Source organism: Pseudorasbora parva, chromosome 25 (assembly GCF_024679245.1).
Source record: "Pseudorasbora parva isolate DD20220531a chromosome 25, ASM2467924v1, whole genome shotgun sequence".
Lineage (NCBI taxonomy): Eukaryota > Metazoa > Chordata > Actinopteri > Cypriniformes > Gobionidae > Pseudorasbora > Pseudorasbora parva.
This window is the reverse complement of record NC_090196.1, coordinates 28,307,799-28,332,135: the sequence shown is the minus strand read 5'-3', so window position 1 is coordinate 28,332,135 and position 24,337 is coordinate 28,307,799. Positions and strand designations below refer to the sequence as shown.

The 24,337-nt window shown below is 39.5% G+C and overlaps 1 protein-coding gene across 1 annotated transcript; it reads right to left on the bottom strand.

Annotated features, from left to right (window-relative positions):
- Positions 1-522: 522 nt before the first annotated feature.
- On the bottom strand, positions 523-23,117 carry ireb2 (iron-responsive element binding protein 2). Its single transcript, XM_067436334.1, has 21 exons — positions 22,992-23,117; positions 13,852-13,950; positions 13,575-13,740; positions 12,641-12,778; positions 12,168-12,395; positions 12,008-12,077; positions 10,815-10,998; positions 10,585-10,724; positions 8,469-8,640; positions 8,289-8,389; positions 7,562-7,678; positions 7,297-7,456; positions 7,074-7,209; positions 6,047-6,131; positions 5,689-5,970; positions 4,783-4,887; positions 3,648-3,790; positions 3,254-3,401; positions 3,049-3,171; positions 2,758-2,943; positions 523-1,554 (listed from the first exon to the last, which is right to left on the bottom strand). Exons 1-21 carry the CDS (start codon positions 23,029-23,031, stop codon positions 1,441-1,443), a joined length of 2,937 nt encoding a protein of 978 aa, XP_067292435.1. The 5' UTR covers positions 23,032-23,117; the 3' UTR covers positions 523-1,440.
- Positions 23,118-24,337: the final 1,220 nt, after the last annotated feature.

Here is a 24,337-nt window from a genome sequence, read left to right as displayed (position 1 = left end):
CCGTTAGTCGGTTCTCGGTTGTTTGATTTAAAAAAAAAAATAGACTTGTAACTAGCCCTAATTTTAAATACCGTTCATGTATATAATTGATTGCTTAACGTAAAAAAATCCTCATAAAGTATTATTTGAATAAAACTATATTTTAAGCATAGTAAATACAACAATTTAAATATGTACAAGTAAAAATATAACAACTTACAATGTTGAAACTTTCTCTGATGTTATGTGATTGTACATCATTCAATATTTGAAATTCTTAGTTAACTAGTCAGAGTGTGAAAGATTTATATTATTATTAATTTATGTTCACTGAAAACCATCATTGAAACATCATTACATTATTGCCTGCTTCCAGGTGCTTTGTGCTGATGAGAGCGGCCAAGCTAGATTGAATATGCTCTACATCCTACAGAAATCTCTGGTTTTATCCAACAGCGCCCCCCAGTTTAAGGGAGGCTACATTACCATGCCTTTTGTCAATGTACAAATGGTACAAAAAATGACAACCAATGGTATTATAAATTCAGAAAAGACAATATCAGCATGCTGATGTCATTTTTTATTAAAAATTATTTACAATAACAGCATAATCGAAGAAAAGATTTTTTTTTTTACTGCATCATTCACCCCTGTGCTGAGGAGTTGCATACGGTCTATACATACAGAACACAAGGACTGAAGCCAAACATCGCAGCAAGGCAAACGGCACAGTGACGGAAACAAAACCAGCCATCGTTTACTCTCTAATATGAGCTCAGATTAATATACATCATGGTTTACACACGTCTCAGGCTCCACTAGCTGTCATTAAAAAGCATCTTCTTTTAATGTTTTAGTCATCGTTATCACTCACAATCCCAGAAGACACTAAATGGACGATCATAATAAATAAACTGATATTTTACTGGAACGGATCAAAAGAAAGAGTGCTTTTTTGTTGTTGTTGTGGGGAATATGTGGACGTTGATTCAGAAACAAAAGCTGAGAAATGAAGAAACAACAGTGGCCTGGAAAGCTTTGAGCGTGTGGACGCTTTCACTCCATCAAAGTGCCCGTGTCAAAATCAGCACCATGAAACGAGAGCAAAGCCTCCATTGGCTGTGGGGTCATCGTGCAGTCTTTGCGTCCACAGATTCACTGAAAAGCTCAGTTTAGAAGTTCCTTGACACGCAGGCACTGCAATAGGAAATGCCCAAATCAAACTTACCGAAGTTTACGCTCCACCACCAGACCGCACTAAAAATGCAGCGCAAGGCTGAATCACATCTGGGTGTGGAGATAAAGCCTCAGAGAGATATGTTGGACATTTGTTGTTTTAAGTGCAAAATAATGATGTCCTCCGGGACGGGAGGATTCTGCAAACAAGAGGCACAGAGTTCATAGGACTTCCTGAAGGCCTCTGGGTGGCGCTGTTCTGATCAGAGGTCCAGTCGGATTGTGCTACAGCAGCAGAGAACGAGCCACGTACTTCAGGATGCCTCCGTGTTTGAAAAACGCCACATCCATGTCGTTCTCGAAAAGAGCCGTGACGCTGAAAGTCTTCCCCGTGCTCGTCTGGAAACAAAAGCAGACGAAAACATCAGATGGCACAAGGACAAAAAATGTAGATTCACAAGCTCTTGATTCAATTCGCTTGTATTTGACAAAATAATGTACATTTTGCTTGCGTATAAAATCAGTTCTCTTTTAACAATTGCTATTAATTATTTGGGAAAATAAACTAAAATAATTAATTTCAATAATGACAGAATTACTAACAGCAGGTTCCAAATGATGTAATTCTATTACCATTTATCTAACAGACGACGTTTGTGAGTCTTGATGTAGGATTAATTTAAAAGGACCAAATATATATATATATTTTTTGTCCTACACTGGCTGTGCTGCTTGTTTTTCGATTCACAAAAGGAACTGGTTCATAAGAGTTTTGCTTGTCAATAAGACTACACTGGTTGCACGGTCTGCTTTTGATTCACTAAACAAACTGTGTGGTACAGCTCCGAGTATCCACATATGATTTTGTCCTCCTTGTCAATACTAGAGAGCAAGCTCCTGATTGGTTAAAGGGATAAAATAAAAAACGTGATGCTTTTCGGAGCGGATTAAAAAGGAGAACTATAATGTATGGTGAAATAGCACTTCTGAGAGTACTTCGACTCGGCGCAGTAAAAAGTCCCGGCTGAAAAATCCTCCCTCACATCTCTCTATTGACAGAAATGAGAGAGGGAGGGGGAGATGTGAGGGAGGATTTTTCAACCGGGACTTTTTACCGCGCCGAGTCGAAGTACTCTCAGGAAAAGCGCCACGTTTAATGTCACCATACTTGATCGTTCAGCTATTTGTGTACCTGTATTTAAATAGGGAATACGTGGAGGTGTTTGGTCTCTGTTTGGTACCATAGTGAATGAACTGGGCTTAGTGGGCTAAGCTAAATGCTATCAGATCGTCACCACGCGTCAGAGAGATTAAGTGCACGCACTCAGACGAGAGAGGGATGCATCAACTAGTCTTAGTTAAGGGAATAACAGTTTATTATGAAAAAAACGGTGAAGTATCCCTTTAACACGGTGCGAATATCCGGCAATGTTCAGATTTTTCAACTTGCGTGAATCACGATTCACTCAATTCACATAATTCGTGGCGCCTCATTCGCACGAATAGCGCCGCAGAATGTCTATTCATGTCTTTGCATTGACTTAGCATATAAATCTCTCGCGCTTATCACTTCTGGTGTGAGCGCATCATCGGCCTCTCTACCTGTACTGTGAGCTGTTGTCGGGGCGTGAGCTCCTGTGGGATGTTGATGGTGAACCGCTCTTTTCCACACAGTTCCAGCGAGTCAGCATTTTGTCCTGGCATGAACTGCAGCGGCGCAATTCCCATCCCCACCAAATGATTCTTATGAATCTTCTCAAAGCTCTCCGCTATCACCGCACGCACACCCTGAGACACACATAAACAGTCAGTAAGATCAGTGTTTATGGTGAATTCATTAAAGGAAAATGAGTAGGCAACAACTTATCGGGAAGAGGATTATGGCTCCAGTACCAGTAAATAAGGTCCTTTGGCGGCCCAGTCACGCGAGCTGCCGGAGCCGTACTCTTTTCCAGCCAGGATGATGAGGGGAACTCCATCTCTCTGGTAGCGTTCAGCAGCTTCAAACACATCCAGCTGTGATGGGACAACACAAATCAGACCATGACTTCAGAGTCGGAAGGAATCATGTTCAAACCGGTTCGGTCTGGACACTAACCGTTTGTCCTGATGGAATGTGCAGTGTTTTAGGTCCGGTTTTCACGATTAGGCGGTTTTGAAGCTTTATGCTGGCAAATGTTCCTCGAGTCATCACGGCATCATTTCCTCTCCGTGCACCATAAGAATTGAACTCACGAGGAGTCAAACTGAGTCAAACATATAAAGGAACTGATCATTTTTATATCATAATAACAAAAAGCAGTTTTACTACAAAAATGGAAAGTAAGGAGTAGTTTGGAAACACTGAACTTGATAAAACGAATCGCTCAACTGAACCAAATCACTATAATGACTTCTCACTGATGTAACACTCATTTAAAAAGTCTTGAAGAATTTTAAGGACAAATATATGAATCACACTGAAAAGTAACAGTAAAAAAAACTCTTCTTACCGTTTGCTCTGCAGGTATTTGGCGGCAGCGCTGACTCTTGCGATGCTTCCCGCTGGTGAAATGTGATCGGTTGTTACTTTATCACCCAGAAAGAGGAGCGGGTACGCACTGTCAATGGACCGAGGAGTGCACACTTCTTTAGTCTGAGACGAAGAGAAACAGCGGCCGAGTCAATGTTGGAATATAGTAAAAATGTGTTGCTCGAGGAGATACACATCTTAATTACACCACTACTGTTATTGTTAACTAACATTCAAATTAGGGCTGTCATTTTTTAAAAGAATCTAATTCGAGCGGATATCAAATATCAAGCAATGTATTCGAATATATTCAAATATCTACACACACACACACACACACACACACACGCCCCGCCGTAACAGAGATTCAATCACAAATGCATTAACAGTCTGACAGTCATAAACAGGACTCAGGCCACAGCCTGTTTGGAAAACTAAATTGTTAATTTAATGTTTGAAACTGCAGGTTATTTACTATATGCAATCATCACAGCTTTCAGTTTGTCTACCGCATCAGATGTCAACGCCGTCCTCTCCAGCAGCTGGAATTTGTTTACGGATGCCATAGCAACTCTCAATGGCCACCAGGACTTATACGGTTTTATAAAAGCTATTTATTTGTTGTAAAGTTTAATAATCATCTCAGAAAAAAATTATTCTAATGTCAGGCGCAGTTGAAGTAGTTGTTTGCTTACATGGGTAGGTTTAGGACAGAGTCATTATGCCAACATTATTTTCATAACTTCTTACGAAATAAAGAAGTTTATCCCTCAGAAAAATGTAATTTCATCTCTTGTCAACAAGCTTGGTGCATGTGAGCGCGGCACGCGCTCCTTAGTGGTGAAGCAGGCACGCGCTGTGTACGTCATGTAAGGACGCACACTCAAAAGTAATCCGGTCAGGTCGTTTACATGGTGAAAATGTTTTGTTTGATCGATTCATGAAAAGGTTTATCCCACCCATCTCAAAACGATTAAAATTGTATTCAGTTTGGGTAATTTTATTACGATTGAGGTGTTTATATGGAGCATTTTCATTCAGATTGGACTTTTAATAGAAAAGAAATACTATAATAGTACACAAATAATGCTAAAATAACACTTGATGGCACTCACCAGTTTGCTGAAGAAGGACGGACAGCGGATGTAGGTGGATTTGGGATCCCACGGGAAGAGGGCAGAGTCGGCAGAGTCTAAACTGTTCCAGAACGTTCTTCCTTTCTGCAGACAATCACACAAATCAGCTGGTATTAAACCTGCACTATGTAACATTTCCGTCCGCTAGAGGGCGCCTATTCAAAACAAAGGTGTAGTTTGATGACACCAAGTTTGAGCGCAGTATCTTGGGACATGTGGTCTTCACCTCACAGCCGGGGGGAAAGAATCGAGCAGAAATCATGTTGATGGATTTGGTTATTAACGTTACTGTAGTGTGAAGCAGAGCAGGACCGAGTGTTGAGGGAGCTGAGCACGGCCGCTGGAGCGATTGTTAAACAAACACACGCCTCACGAGGAGCGGGACTTTTGAGTTGCTGGTGTCACTTATGCTTTTCTGGTCATGAGTATGAGGTAACACAGCTCTGTTTATCATATTAGATACATTTAAGTGTGTTTAAAATGATGTTATGACGTTACTCTGTGCGTTCGCTCAGCGGCTGCTGTGACATTTGTTCACACTGGAGTGAGAGTAAAGCGCTTCTGCCAAATAAAACCGGAAACTGAGGGTAACGCAGTTATTTTCACGCAAGATGTCCCGGGTCCTTGGTTTATAGATAATTTTTCTCACGGTTTACAAATAGTTGGAAACATTTGGGATATTGTAAGAACTCAACTGAACAAAATATATAACACTGGCCTATTGGTTTTGGGATATTTTACAGCAAAATTCCTACATAGTGCACCTCTCATATACAATACTAATCAATCTAATCAAATGATCAGCTAGAATCAGCTAATCAATCAATTCAAATGAATTCTATTGTACAATTTTCTGAAGAAAATATGCTATGAAACTCCTCTCACCTCCATCCGGCTCTTCAGCTCTTTGAACATGGAGGCGATGATGATGTTCTCCTCTGTGTGGTTCACTTCCTCTTTGGTTGGCCAGATATCCCGCAGATACACATCCTTCCCCTCTGAGTTCACTCCTAGCGGTTCTGTCTCCAGGTTGATGCTGACTGTGCCAGCGATCGCATACGCCACAACCAGCGGGGGGGAGGCCAAATAATTTGCGCGGACACAGTCACACAGACGTCCTTCTAAATGCCTGTTCCCAGACAGAACGCCACACGCCACCAAATCACCCTACACAAAAGCAGACATCTTAGATTAATGTGCAGATGTGCAGACAGAAAGAGGCAAAATGAGAGATCGGCCTCACCTGTTTAATGGCATCTACCACACTCTCAGGTAAAGGTGCTGTGTTGCCAACACACGTTGCACATCCATAACCCACCACCTCGAACCTGAAACCCATGATCGAAAAACATGCAGAAGCCTTTATTTAGACAACTGTTAGTGTGTTTATGAGAAACAAGACTATCATAAAGGTTATTATAATTTCACTATTATTATTATTTTTTATTATCATTTAATGAATCTTATTTGTTTTATCTTATATTTCGAATTGTAATAAACGTGATATTAAAATGTTTCTATTACACATTTCATTTATTATAAACATATTTTTAAATGTCAGTAGTATTTTTGGTTTAAGTTTAGCTAATCATTAATGATAACAGCTTACATGTTTTCACATCTATGGCATGAATTGTGATCTTTTCTATAGTATTTATTTTTTAAATGTATTTTATGCATAAATATTAGACACATTTAATCTGCTTTTCATATTTTTTTGGAAAAATTATATAAAATTATATATATATATCTATATCTCAATTTATATAATTTCTAATGTATAATCAAAATATTATAAATATTTAAAAAAATGATCTAGTATTTATAGTTTTTTTCTTACAGTTTTAGTTTTAGTAATATATTTTGTTACCAATAATAACCGTGGCATGCTTAAAGGTGCAGTGTGTTGAATTTATTAGGATCTTTTGACAAAAATGCAATATAATATACATAACTATGTTTTCAGTGGAGTATAAAGACCTTACATAATGAACCGTTATGTTTTTATGGCCTTAGAATGAGCCATTTTAGTCTTCATAGACCGCAGATCCACTTACAGAGAAGACACCATTTCGTGCCGCCATCTTTCTACAGTAGCCCTAAACAGACATTTTTGTCCTGTGTCAGTCACCGTAGCTTCTCTATGCGTTTCGAAAGGGAGGGGTGCCCGCTTGCAATTCACAGCCTCACTGCTAGATGCTGCTAAAATTTACACACTGCACCTTTAAGTACTGCATGTGCATATAATATTGTGTGTAAGGTGTGTGTACCCGAGTTTCCTGAGGAAGGGCAGGACTCCACTGGTGTTCAGGTAATGTGTGACGGTTCCACTGCCAGGCACCAGACTGGTTCTTATATACGGTTTTACTGTCAGACCGGCCTCAACGGCTTTCTTTGCTAATAAACCTGAACAAAACAAAAGCATACATGTGAGATGCACTAAACACTGTGCAAACAGCACATATCAGATCTACAGATGTCTTGAAATCTGACCTGCGGCCAGCATGACGGACGGGTTGCAGTTATTGGTGCAGCTGATGATAGCAGCGATGACGACAGATCCGTGTGCCAGGTTGTATTCTGCCCCCTCGTGCAGGAACGGGACCAGAGTTGCCTGCTTGTCTTTGGATATGTGGAAGCCCTTAAAACCCACCTACACATACATGGATGGCACAAAGAACAAACCCAGCTAGCAACAAGGTACAATTACTTAATTGAGAAATACTTTTCTGTGTGTTAGTACTGTAAATGCATTCACCTTCTCATTCAGACAGTTAATAAAGTCTTCCTTCATGCACGTCACAGCGACTCGATCCTGTGGCCTTTTGGGTCCACTGACATGAGGCACAATGGAGCTCAGGTTCATCTCGATGACCTACGACACGAACATATCACGTGTTAACGACTGACCTTGGAAGTTTTATGGGGGATATACTCTGTATTTTGGTTAAAGATACTTTTATGCAGCAAGGATGCATTGAATTCATCAAAAGTGACAGAAAAGACATATTTTAAAAGATTCTTTAAAAATGCTGCTCTTTTGAACTTTCTATTAATCAAATAATCATGAAAAGATTAATCACAGTATCTGTTTTCAACATTTGTTTCTTGAGAAGCAATTCATCAAATCAGAATGATTTCTGAAGGATCATGTGACCCTGAAGACTGGAGTAATTGGAAAGTAATTGGTAATTGGAAGAGTGGAAAATTCAGCTTTGATCACAGGAATAAATGACATTTGAAAATATATTCAAACAGAAAACTGGTATTTTAAATTGTAATTATATTTAATAATATTTCTGTTTTTACTGTTTTTTTAAAATCAAATATTTGCAACCTTAGTGAGCAGAAGAGATTTATTTCATAACATTAAAAAAACCTTTGACACCAAACGTATGAGAGTTAGTATATAGTCCAAAAACTACAGTAACATAAACAGCCTGTTTAATCCTCAAAATGTTAATGAAAAAGATAAACGGACCAACCTCTGAATACTGCGGCTCTTCTGATTGGTCACTGTAGGTTCTGTAGAGTTTGATAGCCTTCAGATAGTCTTCTAAAACCACAAGCTTCTCTTCACTGCAGACTGAGCACAATTTGTTTTTGAGTCAAATTACACCCTTAATACCAATTAAAGCTTTTATAAGTACAAAAACGGTTCATACTGGTGTGTTTAAAGTGCTGCAGGGTGATGTCATCTACAGGAAAGAAGCTCACGGTGGCGCTGTACTCCGGGCACATGTTAGCGATAGTGGTCCGATCGGGAGCCGAGAGCTGCTGTACACCAGGCCCAAAAAACTCCACAAACTTCCCGCCGATTCCTGCCTGACGCAGATGCTGAGAAACAAACATCAGACATGTTATTTCTTCAGATGGCAAATTGCAAACTTACTCATGATTAGGGTTGTGCATCCTTTGGAGTTTTTTTACAATACCGAAACTGTATTGCAGCATCTAGCAGTGAGGCTGTGAATTGCAAGCGGCCACCCCTCCCTTTCGAAACGCATAGAGAAGCTACGGTGACTGACACAGGACAAAAACCGGTGGCAAACCGAAACTTTTAATAAAAAAAAAAAAGAGCCAGTGGACAGTGGACGACATTAAAGGTCCCGTTCTTCGCGTGTTTTTGAAGCTTTGATTATGTTTACAGTGTGCAATATAACATGAGTTCATGTTTCGAGTGTAAAAAAAAAACAGTATTTTTCACACAATTGACTTATCTGTACAGCGCTGTTTTCTCTGTCCTAAAAACGGCCTGATGATTTCCTTGTTCTATGAAGTCCCTCCTTCAGAAACACGTAACGAGTTCTGATTGGGCAGCGCTTCCCGTGTTGAGATTGGAAAGCATCTTAGCGCACTTTGCCCGGAAAGGTCCCGCCTCTTACCATAACGGGGAGATACAAGCGCTGAATGCGCGCTCTTCTCCACGTGGGAGAGCAACAAGACCACGCCCCCTATTTTGCGTGTTCTTGTGGGCGGAGGGTTAGTCAACAAACGGTTCTAGTGACGTCATTACATCCCTGCACTTCCTGCTGTAGTCCAAACCGGCCGTTCGCTGTAGGCTTTGAAAGGGAACTTCTGTTAAATAAAATATCTCGCTTGGCATTGAACTTTGAGCTTTTTAATTTTACAGGTATTATTTATGCTCTAACAGCAACATAACACACTGACTAAAGTTTGAAAGATGGAATCGCAAAGAATGGGACCTTTAAAGAATGCCTTTTAACTGAAAAAAAAAATCTTTAAAATAAACAATTTATTAAAACTTTAAATTATACTTAATACTAATAATATAAATAAATACAAAACACAACAAATTTACTTTTCCAACCATTCACAGGAAAACCTGAGCCACCTAATCCAACTAAAATAGGCCTAATTTAACACTAAATAACAGTTACAGATATAACAGCAGTAGTCTGTATTCTTGGTCTGCTACAAACCAGCTTCAAGGTTCAGCATAATTTTGCAGAAATATGACCATATTCTCTGGCTAAATATTTTAGAAAGCATCACCCTATTGTTTCCATGGCAATGCGTTGTGCTTCTCGACACACAGCAGCCACAATGTCGCTGTATCACAGATGTAGGCTGTCGGTTTTATTCGTTTTTTAAATATTTTTAAATATACACAAACTTGTTATCTATGTCAGGACCTATCTGATTTTCTGATTTTTAAATATGTGTAAGTGAAAGTGTGTTAGTTGATCTATTATGCGTGATGGGCGCCGCTATGTTAGTTTGCGCCTCAGAGAATCGGCTCTGTCCGATTTCCATCACATCTCACGAAATACATGAGAGTCGGTGACCGGTGAACTGGGAGAAGAATAGAGTAAACTATATTAACTATAGAATTATGTATATTTGATATAAATAAGACACGTAGTCAAATTATAACTGTCTGAAAGGATTGTTATTGCCACTTCAGTGTGTATTTTTGCTAGTCTGTATGTGCATTTAAATGTTTGGAACCTAAAATAAACATGATGTGGTTGAAAACACTGAATAGTTGTGATATGTGACGAACGCTGAGCACGTCTGTCTTTGGCTCAGCGCCAGCCAAAGCACATTGGAATTTAAGTGGCACCAAAATGAGGAACCGAAATCTGCGCTCTGCTTCGGTCCGGTATGTACCGGTTATTTGCAGCGGGTTTTGGTACCTAACCCTACTCATAATGTCATATTTTATATTGCACTTTGAGATTCTTCGGAATGAAAAGTGCATTATAAATAAAATCTATTATTATTATTATTATTTAGGAGACAAAGACTTTGCTGTACCTTTGTAATACCCAGTACGATATCAATAGATGTTGCAAGAGGATTGATGGTCCCCACGAGTTTATAGCCGACAACCTGTGGCAAAGTCAAAGACACTGGCTGACCTAACATGACTGCCTCTGATTCAATACCTCCAACTCCTAAAAGAGAACGAGAGAGAGAGACATTGTAAGGTAAACAAAACAGAAAAGTTCACAAGAAATAACAGGAACTAGTGTTATCCTGCTCACCCCAGCCCAGGATCCCAAGGCCGTTGATCATGGTGGTATGGGAGTCCGTTCCTACCACGCTGTCCGGATAAATAAAGCCCTCCCCTTCCTGTACCACTTGACACAGGTACTCTAGATTCACCTGATGCACTGTGTTGATGTCTGGTGGAACCACGTTGACGTTTTTAAAGGCTTTTGAACACCACTGGAGGAAGAGAACAGCCACAAACTCAAGATTTACAATACCATTCAAAGGTTTGTGGTCTGTAGGACTATGTTTTTGAAAGAAGTCTCTTCTGCACACCAAGGCTGCTTTTAATAAAAAAAACTTAACGAGTAATGTCCTGTGTCTGAAGCAAGCGGCAAGCTCCCCCAGTTTCTGTTGATGCCAATACGGAAAGTAACTTAAACTGCAATTAATCGACTGGCCACTAGGGACAGGCTCCAGAAGGGAGCAGAATCTCATTGAGCCCCATGTTAAAATTCCCAACTTTACAGCAGAATAAAACATGTTTACAGCCTGGGACAAATTGTGGTTTTGGTCTATACGGCTAAAGTTGCCCTTCATGACAACTGTGAGGGGGGTGAATGTTTTTATAACTCATTCGTTTACATTATATAAAGCCTTAAAGCTCTGCATAATTAAGGGTGTGGCCACTTTGAGTGACAGGTGGATTGCCATTTATCTGTTGTCTGTTAGTCATTGCATCACCTCAACTCCACCCACGTCCCGCCTCTTTGCCCATGCGCTGCCAAAATGGCAACGGCCAGCTTGTCTCTACTTTATGCTTCAAAACTGCTCTTCAAAATTCTGTGGGTGAAGTTACAGACACTAAGTCCATATTTTTTTACAGTCTATGGTCTGAAGATGAACGAGGTCTTACGGGTGTCGAACGGCATGAGGGTGAGGAATTAATGACAGAATTTTCATTTTTGTGTGAACTAAGCCTTTAAGCATTAATTTTATAAATGGTTTATTTAGACATGATACCCTACAGTGTCATCTTTCATTTTAATGTGTAACATTGTCTAAGTGAGGCATAGTGTACTGACAGCATGAGATTAACGAGCAGCATGTCCGTGAACAAACTTGTGCTATGGGCACAGCCAATAATAAAGGCTGCAGTGGAAGATTTTTTATGCTATTACTTGAAGCTTTTGAACATGGAAGTGTGATAAAGGCCTATAAATCACAGAGAGCTTTGAAAACTCACCTTAAAGAACTGCAGTCTCTCTTTGTTTCTGGTTAGCTCCATCTCTTGATTTCTGATCATAGTTTCAGGCCTGTGTGCATCAGACAGACATCAGCACATCAGAGAAGATGAACAAATGAATGTGAGAGTGTGTATTAGTGTGTTTGAGGTGTAGACGTACTCTGACACGGGCTGCAGGTGGAAGGGGCACAGGAGGGGTGTGTTTTCTATCTGTACTGCTGCGGCTCTGCCACTGGGGGCGTCGGAGCAGGAGGCTTTACTACAGCCGCCCCGATGACCCGGGCGTTGACCTGAACAGTGACTCCCTCGTGGAGATGGTCGCCCGCCAGGAGATCTGACAGCGGCGCCGGGACTCTCATCTGCGGGGATTGAAGGGCTCTGAATGCCACTGAGAAATGAGGTAAACACTTGTTAGTGATTTTGTTGCTTGATAGTGAAAACTTGTTGCATCTTGCCAAGTTAAGTTCCTTAAAAGAGACAAAAAACTGAAGCATAATACATCACCCACCTAATTATGCTGTACATTAGGACGTATGGGCATAATTATTGTTTATGTTAATGCTGTAATTATTGGGTTTTAAAACATAAATACAGTTTTAATCCTTTTTCTCTAACCTATGCATTCACTCTCACCATTTGCTGTAGTCAATCTGCAGCGAATGATCTACGATGAGGTCTGTGGGGCATCTGGGGTTCACCAGGCTTGGATCAACCCCCTGTTTAGCTAAAGCATCTCTCATAGCTGCCAGATCCACCATAGCAGGAATTCCCCTGTAAACACACACACACACACACACAAAATGGAGGCATCAGGACATATCCAATCTTATGAGCAGGCCCAGTTAATGCAGAGATGTTGTTAATAGGGCTGCACGATTAATCAAAATAAAGCCGCGATCGTGATATGGCTTAGTGTTATTATCAAATTGCAAAGACTATGGCTGAACTAAATATATGTGCTGCACATTTCTGAGCAAAGTGCGGAACAGTGGGACACATATTATTAAATATGTTAATATTAATATGGTCAGAGTGGTATAAAGATTGAAAATCAAAACGGTAAGCATGTGCTGCTTTGTTTAAAGTGTATCTGCAGCGTCGGTTTTCCTTTTTGAATGACCAATGCAGATTAATATATCTGCAGAAATGGACTGTTGTCAAGTGCAGCTTTTTTGGCCAGACGCGAGGTGACACAGTCGGTTTTAATCAGCGCTAGTTCAGTGGTATTGGTTTGATCTGTCCTTTCCCTTACACAAGAGCAGCTTATCCACTGCTATCTGAAGCAGCTTGATTTGCAGTAAATGCTGCTCCACACAGATAGGGCTGTTGCGATAACCGCAATATCGCGTTATTGAGGAGCCAACCGCAGAGCAATGCAAGAACCGCAACAACTGTGATTTTTTTGTTTGTTAAACTACTATAGCCATATTGATATATAATCATAAAATTCAGACCACATTTTGCAGCTCTACAAACAAGCACAAAGCGGATTTTTTTTTATATACATTTTTTCTGAAAAATCACAATATGATTTCCCCAAATCATGCATCCCTAGTCAATAACTCACGTAAAATCCTGCAGCAGAACCCTGGCGGGTGAGAACACCACTTCGGCCTGGTTCTGCTGCGTCTGCCAGTCCAGAATATTGGAGACATCCTCTGTCTTCACGTAGAACCCGTCACACTTCCGAACGGCGGACTCCAGCAGAACCCGCATGCAGAACGGCAGTTTCTCTACAAGTAAAAGAGCCAGTTAGAGCTTTTGCAAGACTTTATTTTTTACAACTTGAGTTTGATTACAGGTGATGTCACTTGTATCTGTGCATGAATGAATTTAGTTCTCACCATATCTGGCATCATCGCTGAGCTTCTGTGGGTTGAAATATCTCAGCTCTTCATTCTGTTTGCTCCGGAGAGTGTCGATCACATGGCTGAACGGATGTTCTGTAGAGAAAAGACATTATTGAGCATTTTGGTGAAAAACACAGCGAACGAGCTGATGAATAAATGTAATTTATGCAACAGAGAAGGTGTGTCTAAAACTGATTAATCGGATCTGGATACGAGTTTGGCTTCAACTGTGAAAAAGGGCACCTTTGACAACCAAACCTGCACCTGCAGAGCTCATGTAACTCCGAAAGAGTGCATCTTTCTCTTAAAGGGGTGGTTGCATGCGATTTCACTTTTTTAACTTTAGTTAGTGTGTAATGTCGCTGCTTGATCGTAAACAGTATCTGCAAAGTTACAGCGCTGAAAGTTCAATGCAAACGGAGATATTGTCTTTTAAAGTTACGGCAGTTTATTGCCTACAAAAACGGCCGGTTTGGACTACAACGAGCTTCTTCCTGGGTTGGTGACATCATAAACCCTCGCTAGTCTCCCCAGATGTGACTTCTGCCTGTAATGGGAAGGGGCGTGGCGTTTCCGGACAACCTGTGCTAAAAATACTAATAAAAATAATTTTTATTAAAATAAAAATATAAATAATAAAAATACAGGAAACTACATTTGGCCATCTAACCAATCTAAGGCTACCTCTACACTAATCCGGATAAATTAAAAAACGTTTTCGCCTAAAAACGCTCCGCGTCCACACTATCATTTTCAATCGTTTTCCAAAAAATGTTAATCTACACTGAAACGTCTGAAAACGCTTACATCCCCGTACTGCGCATGAGCAAATCCAAGACGTTTTGACTTGCGTCATTTCCATTACTCGTTTATTTACTCTTTAAAATTTTGCAGCAATGTCGAGAAAAGGCATAATATTTAACAAGGCTGTCAAAACAGAAAGCATACAAAACAACTGCTGTACAATGTCGTTCACCATCTTGGCTGAATTGGTCATATGGCTAAAAACGCATCATTGTATTAAAAAGCCTCTGTTTTCACAGTCCACACTACGGCGCGAAGACGGCGTTTTCAAATTAATCCGCTTTGGAGGGCGTTTTCAAAACGATACGTTTTCATTGACTTAAAACGCTGTCTCAGTGTGGACAAAAGGCCAAAACGGAGAGAAAAATATACGTTTTCAAATGAAAACGCATTAGTGTGGACTAGGCATGTGCCGATATCAATTTTTCATGCTGCGATTAATTGATGAAGTTTTATTACGATATACGATATTATCACGATATTGAAATAAGTTGCAAAAAAAGTGTTGCCATAGCATAACAGCTTTAAGAACTATTTTTGTAAGAACAAAAATAACTGAATGTTTAAATACAATAATGCACCAAAAATATATACAGCTCTGGAAAAAGAATTAAGAGACCCCTCATTGAGAAATCAATGTTAAGTGGTCTCTTGATTTTTTTCAGAGCTGTAAAAGTACAATTTTCAAACAGATTAAAGTGCAAAAGAATTAGGCTATAAAGAACAACAGGTAGGCTTACAAATTACAATAAGGTCTCATTATTTAATGCATTAACTAAGATTGAGTAATAGCTACATTTGGTACAGAAAGTATAATGTTTTTGGTAATATTAGTTAAGAAATACTGATCATTGTTAGTTTAATCTTAGGTCCATTAAAAAAGTTATTTTGATTGTAATGTTATTAAACAGTAACTAAAAAAATTAACATTACTTAGAATGATTAATTCTTTATAAGTATTTTTCATTGTCAGTTTGGTAATAATGAATTAACATGTTAACTAATGAAGTCGTATCTCAAAGTTTTACTGAACAATAACAAATAATCAGAACAGTTATAATCATTAGGGCATGTTGTAGTCCAGATTAAAACATAAAAATGTTAAGTTTGAAAATAAATAGCATATTAAGTCTTTAAGTATTAAGTATTTGGTGCTGTGATGAACAACAACATTGAGATTACAAAAAGGAATGGCTGTTTTAAAAACTACACGTGTTTTTTGTTTGTTTGCTGGTTTCCGGGGTAACCGGCTTCATTCTGCAGTTCATCAGCGCCCTCTGCTGTCACTGAGCGGCACTTCATCAGCGCGTCTCCTTCACCGGTTCAGTCGTGTGCAAACGCACGTTGGGCTTGTTTATATCTGAGCGCGTCCCTTTGACGCAGAATACAGCGGTGTTGAGCATTTATACGGTTGATAGGCAAAGTATTCTTGAGTGCATTTTAAAAAAAATATAAATTGTTAATAAATTATTATTTACGATATTTTAAAGTGCCCACGATAACAATATCGTGCATATTCATTATCGTGATAAATCGCATTATCGAAAATCGGCACATGTCTAGTGTGGACACAGGGCCGTTTCTAGCCTTTCTGGCATCCTAGGTAAGATTCATATGTATATTTCAACGAGTAGAAATATAGTGTGGCCCCTTTAAGAGTTGCGTGCGCTCCCTGCAAACGAAGTCTGCATTTTGTGTATGTGCGCACTGAGTCTTGAGCTCCCATGTGTGGGGATTATTTTCTGTTTTCTGTTGCTAACAGTCAGTTATTTTGTTTTATTAAGTAATGCTGTGGACGGAAAGGGAGTTTGTGATGAGAGTTCAGCGGGGAATAAAGTGCGATCTGTTTGATGTTAATCGCCTCCGTGTTTGCATCCACTCCAGTTACATTAAGTGAGCAACTAATCATAATGCCTTGAAATAGCAAGTACGAAATATTAATAATAAAATATATATGAAATAACAAAAAAATCTTGTTGGGGCAGGGCCTCACTGGCGCCCCCCAGCTGTTGGCGCCCTAGGCGACCGCCTAGTTTGCCTATGCCTAGAAACGGCGCTGTGTGTGTACATGGCCTAAGACCACTGAGTTTTTCGGAGGGATGGGCTTCACAGAAGCAGGAAGCAAACGAGCCGTTCACAGGAGAGTGGAGATAGCAGTGTCCCATAAGTACAACCAAGCCTAGAAAAAAAAACATGGAACCACACCCCTTTAAACCACCCCTGCTCATTGGCCTTCACCTCTTCCCTACCTAAAGTTCCCATTAGAAGGAACAAGTCTGCAGCTGTGTTACCAGTGTTGACACTGGTGTGTACTGAGACTGAGAGCTTACAAGATGAATTCATGTCCAATTAAGGCAAGCACCAAACATTCAGCAACAAAAAGCTTTCATTTTTAGAAGATTAAAGTAAAATGTGAACCTGGTTCAAAGCTGAATACTGACACCTATAAAATCATTTTATGATCAAAATTCAAACACTCAAATTGATTAATTTTAATTTCCCCATTGTGCTTTAAGGCCCTCTTTGGTTTTTCAGGACATTAATAAACAGTCTTTGCATTTCCGGTCATAGCAGAAGGCAGAGCAACGTCGGTTAAAAAACCTGTTCTCCTACTCCAGGGGGGTAAGGGAGATTTTAAAATATACATATATTTAAAAAGTAGCATCCATGCAAATATCCTTTAAAAATTATTATTTCATATTTCAGGAAAAAAAGTAAAAAATAATTTAAATTTGATTCTTTAAAAAAAATATTTTAAGATAGGTTTAGCAATTTCTTCTTTTATTTAAAATTAAGTGACTGATTTCTTTTTGAGAACAGATCTTTACTCTGATCCCAAAAGAGGACACTTTATGTTGATAATTATTTTTATGTGCACAAATCTTTCTTTATAATTAAGCTAATTATTTATTTATTTTTTAGTTACATCTTTTTATTTCCAAATAGTTCAAGAATAGACCACTAAAAATTAGCAGTTTCTTGCACATTTATGAAGTTTTAAATTGTTAATTTTTTATATTTTTAAAGGGTGAATTTTTCCTTGAGCCTTTGATATATAAAAGTTCATTGTGATAGAATATCCTGTACGTTTCAGAGCTGAAAACTTCCTTGTTAGTAAAAGAAAGGCTTTTATTGACACCAGGCCCAAAAAATGAGAGCTCTCAAATATATATTGATCAATGACGTAATAAAATGGGGAAACGCTGCCTCTACAGATAAACGTGTACGCCTGCTTCTGTAGCCCTGCCCACCGACTCCTAGAGCTAATCGGATCGCGCCAAAGATAGCAAGATATTGCGCTTTGCCTGGTTGCAGAAGAACACAGTCCCTGAATAATCTGCTTCCTTCGGATTCTAATATTAGGAATGATTATGTTTTTAGATTATGTTTAATCAACGTTTTGATTATGTGTATGTGTCTAACAGAACATACCGTAGCACGCTGTCACAGGCTGGACAATTCTTTATTTGTTGGTTCATCGCGATTCAGGATCAGACTCAGACATGTATGGGGCAGGGCTTGCAAAGCCCAACGTCCCGGGGCTGTGTGTTTTCCACACGGGCTACCAAAACCTAAGCCTGACGGCAGGCTAGTGAATCTCAAATAGTGAAATAATATTCCTTTCTTGATCTGCGCTGGTCACTCTCTTGGCTTGATATTTTAAGGGGGCGTGCATGCGTGCGGTTCCCGCTTATATCCACCGATCTGGTGGGCAAAGTAATAAATAAAAAAATATTCCAATCAATCGCGGTGGATGAGAAATAAATAATTGTGTTTGTTTGATAAAGACGTTTTGCGAGCCCTGTGAGAGAATCATTCCGGCTGCCGCTTTCAAAACAATCCCTCCCTCATGTGAACTGACAGGGGAGCTGAAGCTCATTAAATATGCAAATCTTATCCTATCCTAGCCGTGGGCGTTTACTTCCAAATCTCCAGTGCAGCACGCCCATCAAAACCCAGCGTTTTGGAGAGAGCCTCAAAAGCCAGTGTAAAAAATAGCCTATTACTTATTAGTTATGATGTTTTTGAATGTAAAAACCACACAAACGTCATTAGTTGACCTCAGACAACAGTATAAACATTTTTAAAAAGCCAGTTCATGACACCTTTAAATGGTTATATGGTCACTGTTTTCACTACATTAGTTTGAATCACTACATTTTACTGATGAGAAATATTTGGAATAAATTTTGTTATGGATTATTATCATTTAAAATGTTCTAAATAGTTTTTCTTTTTTTCTCTCAAATGTTTGCATTTTGTATATGTTGATCTGTTCCAAAGTTTAATAAATCAGACTCTGATGACACTGCTCTGTTTTAAGTGGCTTTTTTTCCAACCAAAAATACTTTGCGCTGGTTGGGGGTACTTGGCTGAAAAAATTATTTCACAGGGGGTAAGTCAGTGAAAAAAGGTTAAGAACCACTGGCCTAAAGAACCGGTCACATAATTACAAAAAAATGTAATACATTTAGTTCTTTGTTGTGTGTTCCCAAGCAGTTCAGGACACAGAAGTGCTTTTATCATCCAAATCTAAAGAACTTTCCAGAGCACTGCTAGTAGTTTTATCATAATAGTGTTGCAAAAGGAGGCATTTACTGTGTGTTTTTGGGGTAGGCTTTCTTTATATTCACGATTACATTGAAAAACGTTTATTGTTGCACTGTGCACATAAAATGTAGTTGTTCTCACACACACACACACACACACACACACACACACACACATGTATTTCAGCCTACTCTGTCCCAGTACGCGTGTGTGGAGACACATTTATCACACACACACACCCTGCGTCTGATGCCTGCTGCACATGTTAGATTAGGTTAGATGTAAAGAAACTGACGTAAAGGAACACAAACCTGCATCTGCTACAGATGAATGAACACAAAAAAACTATGGCTCTTTATTTACGACACGGAAGATATAGACACTGGGTGGGAAAAGTAAATAACACTCTCGCTGACAGACAAGCAGATTACAGCAGGATCAGTAAACTAACATGAAGAAAGAAAATGCACAGTTCATTATAATTACACAAATTATACCTCTGAATGAAACCACTGAAGACCTTAAATAAGACAATATGAAGTACATTTATGAAGACGGTTCCCCCCAGTTTTAGTGTCCCATTAAAAATGTTTTATTTTTTATTTCGTTTTTTTTTAATTGTTGGAGCTAGATCTTATGTTCATAATGTCTGCAAAAACGGCTCATTTAAAATCATATTTTTTTATTTTGGCCCAATGTGTCATAAGTTTCCAAAAACTTCCACACAAATGTGGGTTTTACAGTTTGGGAGACATTTGGTCATAGCTGTGCTGTGACTTCATTTCAAGTTATTTTTAAGAAACTACATTTGGCTATTCTAAGAAATCAACTAATTTAAAAGTGTCCACTATTTTTAATATTCCCTTTCATGCAGTGTGTAATATCGCTGTTTGCGAATGTATATGTTCTGCAATGTTTTGAAGTCGAAAGTGCATGATAAATAGTCTCCCAAAAGAAAAAATCGACTCTGAATAGCCTAAACGAGTCGCTTGTGTGTCAAATCCCCACTGTGAGATGGTTCTACATCACTCGAAAAGACATTTGCATAATGCATGCATGCTATGCTGTACCTTTCCAACCAACTTTTCCCGCCTTCACACACGTCATTTTATTGAAATTGTGTACGTTTCTGGCTAACTCACATTATTACTTTCTTACTGAAATACTGCAGATCAGCTGTGGGCCACTATTTCCTTAAAACTATGTCTATTAATGCAGATTGTCTGTCATTCTTACCACTTTGAGTAAAGATAAAGGATGGAGCAAGATATGTTTCACAAACGTTTGTTACATCTGTCATTCACGTTTGTGCTCGGCTAACGTATGCGCTGTTACAGTTCCCGCATGTGTACCGCAATACATTAAAAATACACACACACACACACACACACACACACACACACACACACACACACACGTTAATGCTGATGGTGAAGAATTACAGTTGAAACATCTCAATGTTCCTCAAAATGGGTAGCGTATCACTGAGAAACGTCCCGCTCAAGTCGTGCTTGTGATGGAGGTTCGGGGTTGAATAACTAGCTCTACCAATGTTTCATCATCGGACTCGCACTCTGGAGCTGAAGTTCAGTTCTGCCAATGGCCATTTAGCTTCTGACACACACGCGGTAGACCAATCGTAACAGAGTGGGCCATCTGGCCAATCACAGCAGAGTAGCTCACATAAAGGAGGGATTTAGAGACACATTCATTCATCAAGTTGTTTGAGAATAATTGAAAAATGTGGTGATGTGCAATGTTTATTATTACAAACTGAAAGTGTTTTTTTATACCATTGATGCATGTAAACCTGTTGTGGAAGATCTCCACACAAAAAAAAAATTAGGAACCTTTAAAGCCGCACTTGGCTACTTTTGCTCTCGGGGTCCCCCTACAGTTAAAAATAAAAAATAATGTCCTCAACTACTGTCGTAAGATCGGTCATCCTACAACAGGGGATGCCATCGCGCGTGCATTTGTTGACATGACAACCCTGATAGCCCTGAACTAGTGATGCGTGGCTCGTCTCATAACCCGCGGACCCCGTATGTCTATTTAATGGTCGCGGGTGCGGGGCGGGTTGTAAAAATATATACAGTGGTGCGGTGCGGGCCAAATAACTTCATGAAAGCGGCGAACGCTAACAGTTCCCCTGAACACTGCAGGAGGAGTTCGAGTTCTTCTGACGTCGCGTGTGAAATGTCTTCATCCCAGGTAACGTTACAGTCAGTGGCATGTTTCAGCATGTCATATGAATATAATTTCATGGGTTTTATTTTTTTCAAACGCCAAATAATCACGATGCTCACGTTTACAAGCCAGCGTCATTTTAGTAGTCTATTGGTTAGCGTTTTACAGAATCTATATGATACTTCAGTTCAATGTTTGAGTGGTAGGTAATCACCATAACCAGCAGGACAGCATCGGTCGGGCACGCCTCCTTCAGCTCACGCCGATGAGCAAACGCTGGTCACATGTTGATCCTCGTCCTGCCTTTAATCACATCACTTTTTCGTTTCCTCTTATTGCTTTCCTCCAACAAAACCTTTTCTTTCTTATTTGTCTGTGCTGCTTCGGACATGGCTATATTATCCGACGAACAAAGTTCGGCTCGCACGTCCGAATGTAAGCAAGTGTGGGTGTTGGTGGAAGTGACGTATATGTGTATATGCCGTAAAGCAGTCGAATTTTGTAGTTCTTTTTGTCATTGTCATTCAACCTATTGTAAGTCGATTTATCATCACAAGAGTCTTAAAAAATATATTATGAAGGTTGAAAAGTTACCTAGTGCTGCTTTAAAATAGCATAATAGAGGCACTTTAAAATATTAATATCCAACATACTCTCAACATTACAACATTTGCTCTCATGTCAACACAATAAATGTGTCGTGCTGCTTGTGAAGGCATGTTGGAGATTAATATTTTATAAATAAAGTGATAAATCATGCTTTTTGTGCAAACAAAGCACTCGCGTCAATTTCATAATGTGTAAGGAATGACAGAATTTTCATTTCTGGGTGAACTAAACCATTAAAACCATAATTTTTTCAACAGTTTTCAAGTGTATGAACCTTTTTACACCTGAAAAAACAACCTCATTAGAAGATCAACTAGTTGTATTGTGAATATATAAATACAGAGAAAGCTTGCGCTTTGCAAGTTATTCACGGTGACATTATTATTAGTAGCCTATGGTAGAGTGATTGTATTCATTGTATTAGATGATTTACTACTTAAAATCATATTATAATACACATAATGGTACTGAATACTTACCATATCCGAATATTATGGTAATTACATTGCACAGCAAAGTCAGAACACTATGGAGTTGTCATAGTACAAGTGCAAAAAACGAAACAACTAAAAAACTGGGTAGTAACGTTACCATGGTATATGTGTGTTCTTGTAAACAACACATAATAATCGAGCATTGTGCATAATAGGACCGTGCATTGTTCTTATTGAGCTGCTTGGCAAGACAACATTTTGAGCAAAGACGTTAAAATGATGCCGTCGAGCTGGGCATCTCACTGGCTTTTGACACACATCAGTTTGAGATCGCGTGAGCAGCATCATCGCACGCGATCTGTCGCTCTCTCGCCGCTAGCCGCACTGCTAACGACAAAGCCGACTCTTTCCTCCGTTTAAAAGTGAATATTTGAGCATTTTCTTGGCACACAGTTGTGACTTCGCATATAACCGCCTACATAATTCTCTGTCAGAGCGTAAATGAGATGAATACTGACATTTTTTGTCATTTTAAACAGCACTTACCGTACTGGGGTGCACCAAGCGCCATGATGAGTCCTAACATGAACACGACTCCACTCGCTCGAGCCACGACGACTAGCCAACCGGCGAGCAGTTCCTCCCTGGAGTACTGTCCAATCAGCTGAAGGCTTCGCGCACATCGCCATCCAATCATCAAACACTTTCCTTTATCACTTTAGTTATTTAACAGTTGTCAACAGAATCTTTGTTTGTTAAATTATTAATTTGTAATTTTTTGATTTAATAAGTGTAAATGTCTGAAGACACTTTATTTTTTAACAAATATTTTTGTTCAAATTATGTATGTATAATATACAGGTCCTTCTCAAAAAAATTAGCATATTGTGATAGTTCATTATTTTGCATAATGTAATGATAAAAATTAAACTTTCATATATTTTAGATTCATTGCACACCAACTGAAATATTTCAGGTCTTTTATTGTTTTAATACTGATGATTTTGGCATACAGCTAGTGAAAACCCAAAATTGCTGTCTCAAAAAATTAGTATAATTCATCCGACCAATAAAAAAAAAAGTGTTTTTAATACAAAAAAAGTCAACCTTCAAATAGTTATGTTCAGTTATGCACTCAATACTTGGTCGGGAATCCTTTTGCAGAAATAACTGCTTCAATGCGGCGTGGCATGGAGGCGATCAGCCTGTGGCACTGCTGAGGTGTTATGGAGGCCCAGGATGCTTCGATAGCGGCCTTAAGCTCATCCAGAGTGTTGGGTCTTGCGTCTCTCAACTTTCTCTTCACAATATCCCACAGATTCTCTATGGGGTTCAGGTCAGGAGAGTTGGCAGGCCAATTGAGCACAGTAATACCATGGTCAGTAAACCATTTACCAGTGGTTTGGGCACTGTGAGCAGGTGCCAGGTCGTGCTGAAAAACCAAATCCTCATCTCCATAAAGCTTTTCAGCAGATGGAAGCATGAAGTGCTCCAAAATCTCCTGATAGCAAGCTGCATTGACCCTGCCCTTGATAAAACACAGTGGACCAACACCAGCAGCTGACATGGCACCCCAGACCATCACTGACTGTGGGTACTTGACACTGGACTTCAGGCATTTTGGCATTTCCTTCTCCCCAGTCTTCCTCCAGACTCTGGCACCTTGATTTCCGAATGACATGCAAAATTTGCTTTCATCTGAAAAAAGAACTTTAGACCACTGAGCAACAGTCCAGAGCTGCTTCTCTGTAGCCCAAAAGTGTCTTGACCTGGGGAAAGCGGCACCTGTAGCCCATTTCCTGCACACGCCTGTGCACGGTGGCTCTGGATGTTTCTACTCCAGACTCAGTCCACTGCTTCCGCAGGTCCCCCAAGGTCTGCAATCGGTCCTT

Coding starts and splice junctions, on each gene's coding strand:
- ireb2 (XM_067436334.1), bottom strand. CDS start 23,031: ATGTTAGGACTCATCATGGCGCTTGGTGCACCCCAGTACG. Junction 10,725..10,814: donor CCTTGGGATCCTGGGCTGGG/GTGAGCAGGATA, acceptor GTTCTCTTTTAG/GAGTTGGAGGTATTGAATCA. Junction 6,132..7,073: donor CCCTTCCTCAGGAAACTCGG/GTACACACACCT, acceptor CATGGGTTTCAG/GTTCGAGGTGGTGGGTTATG.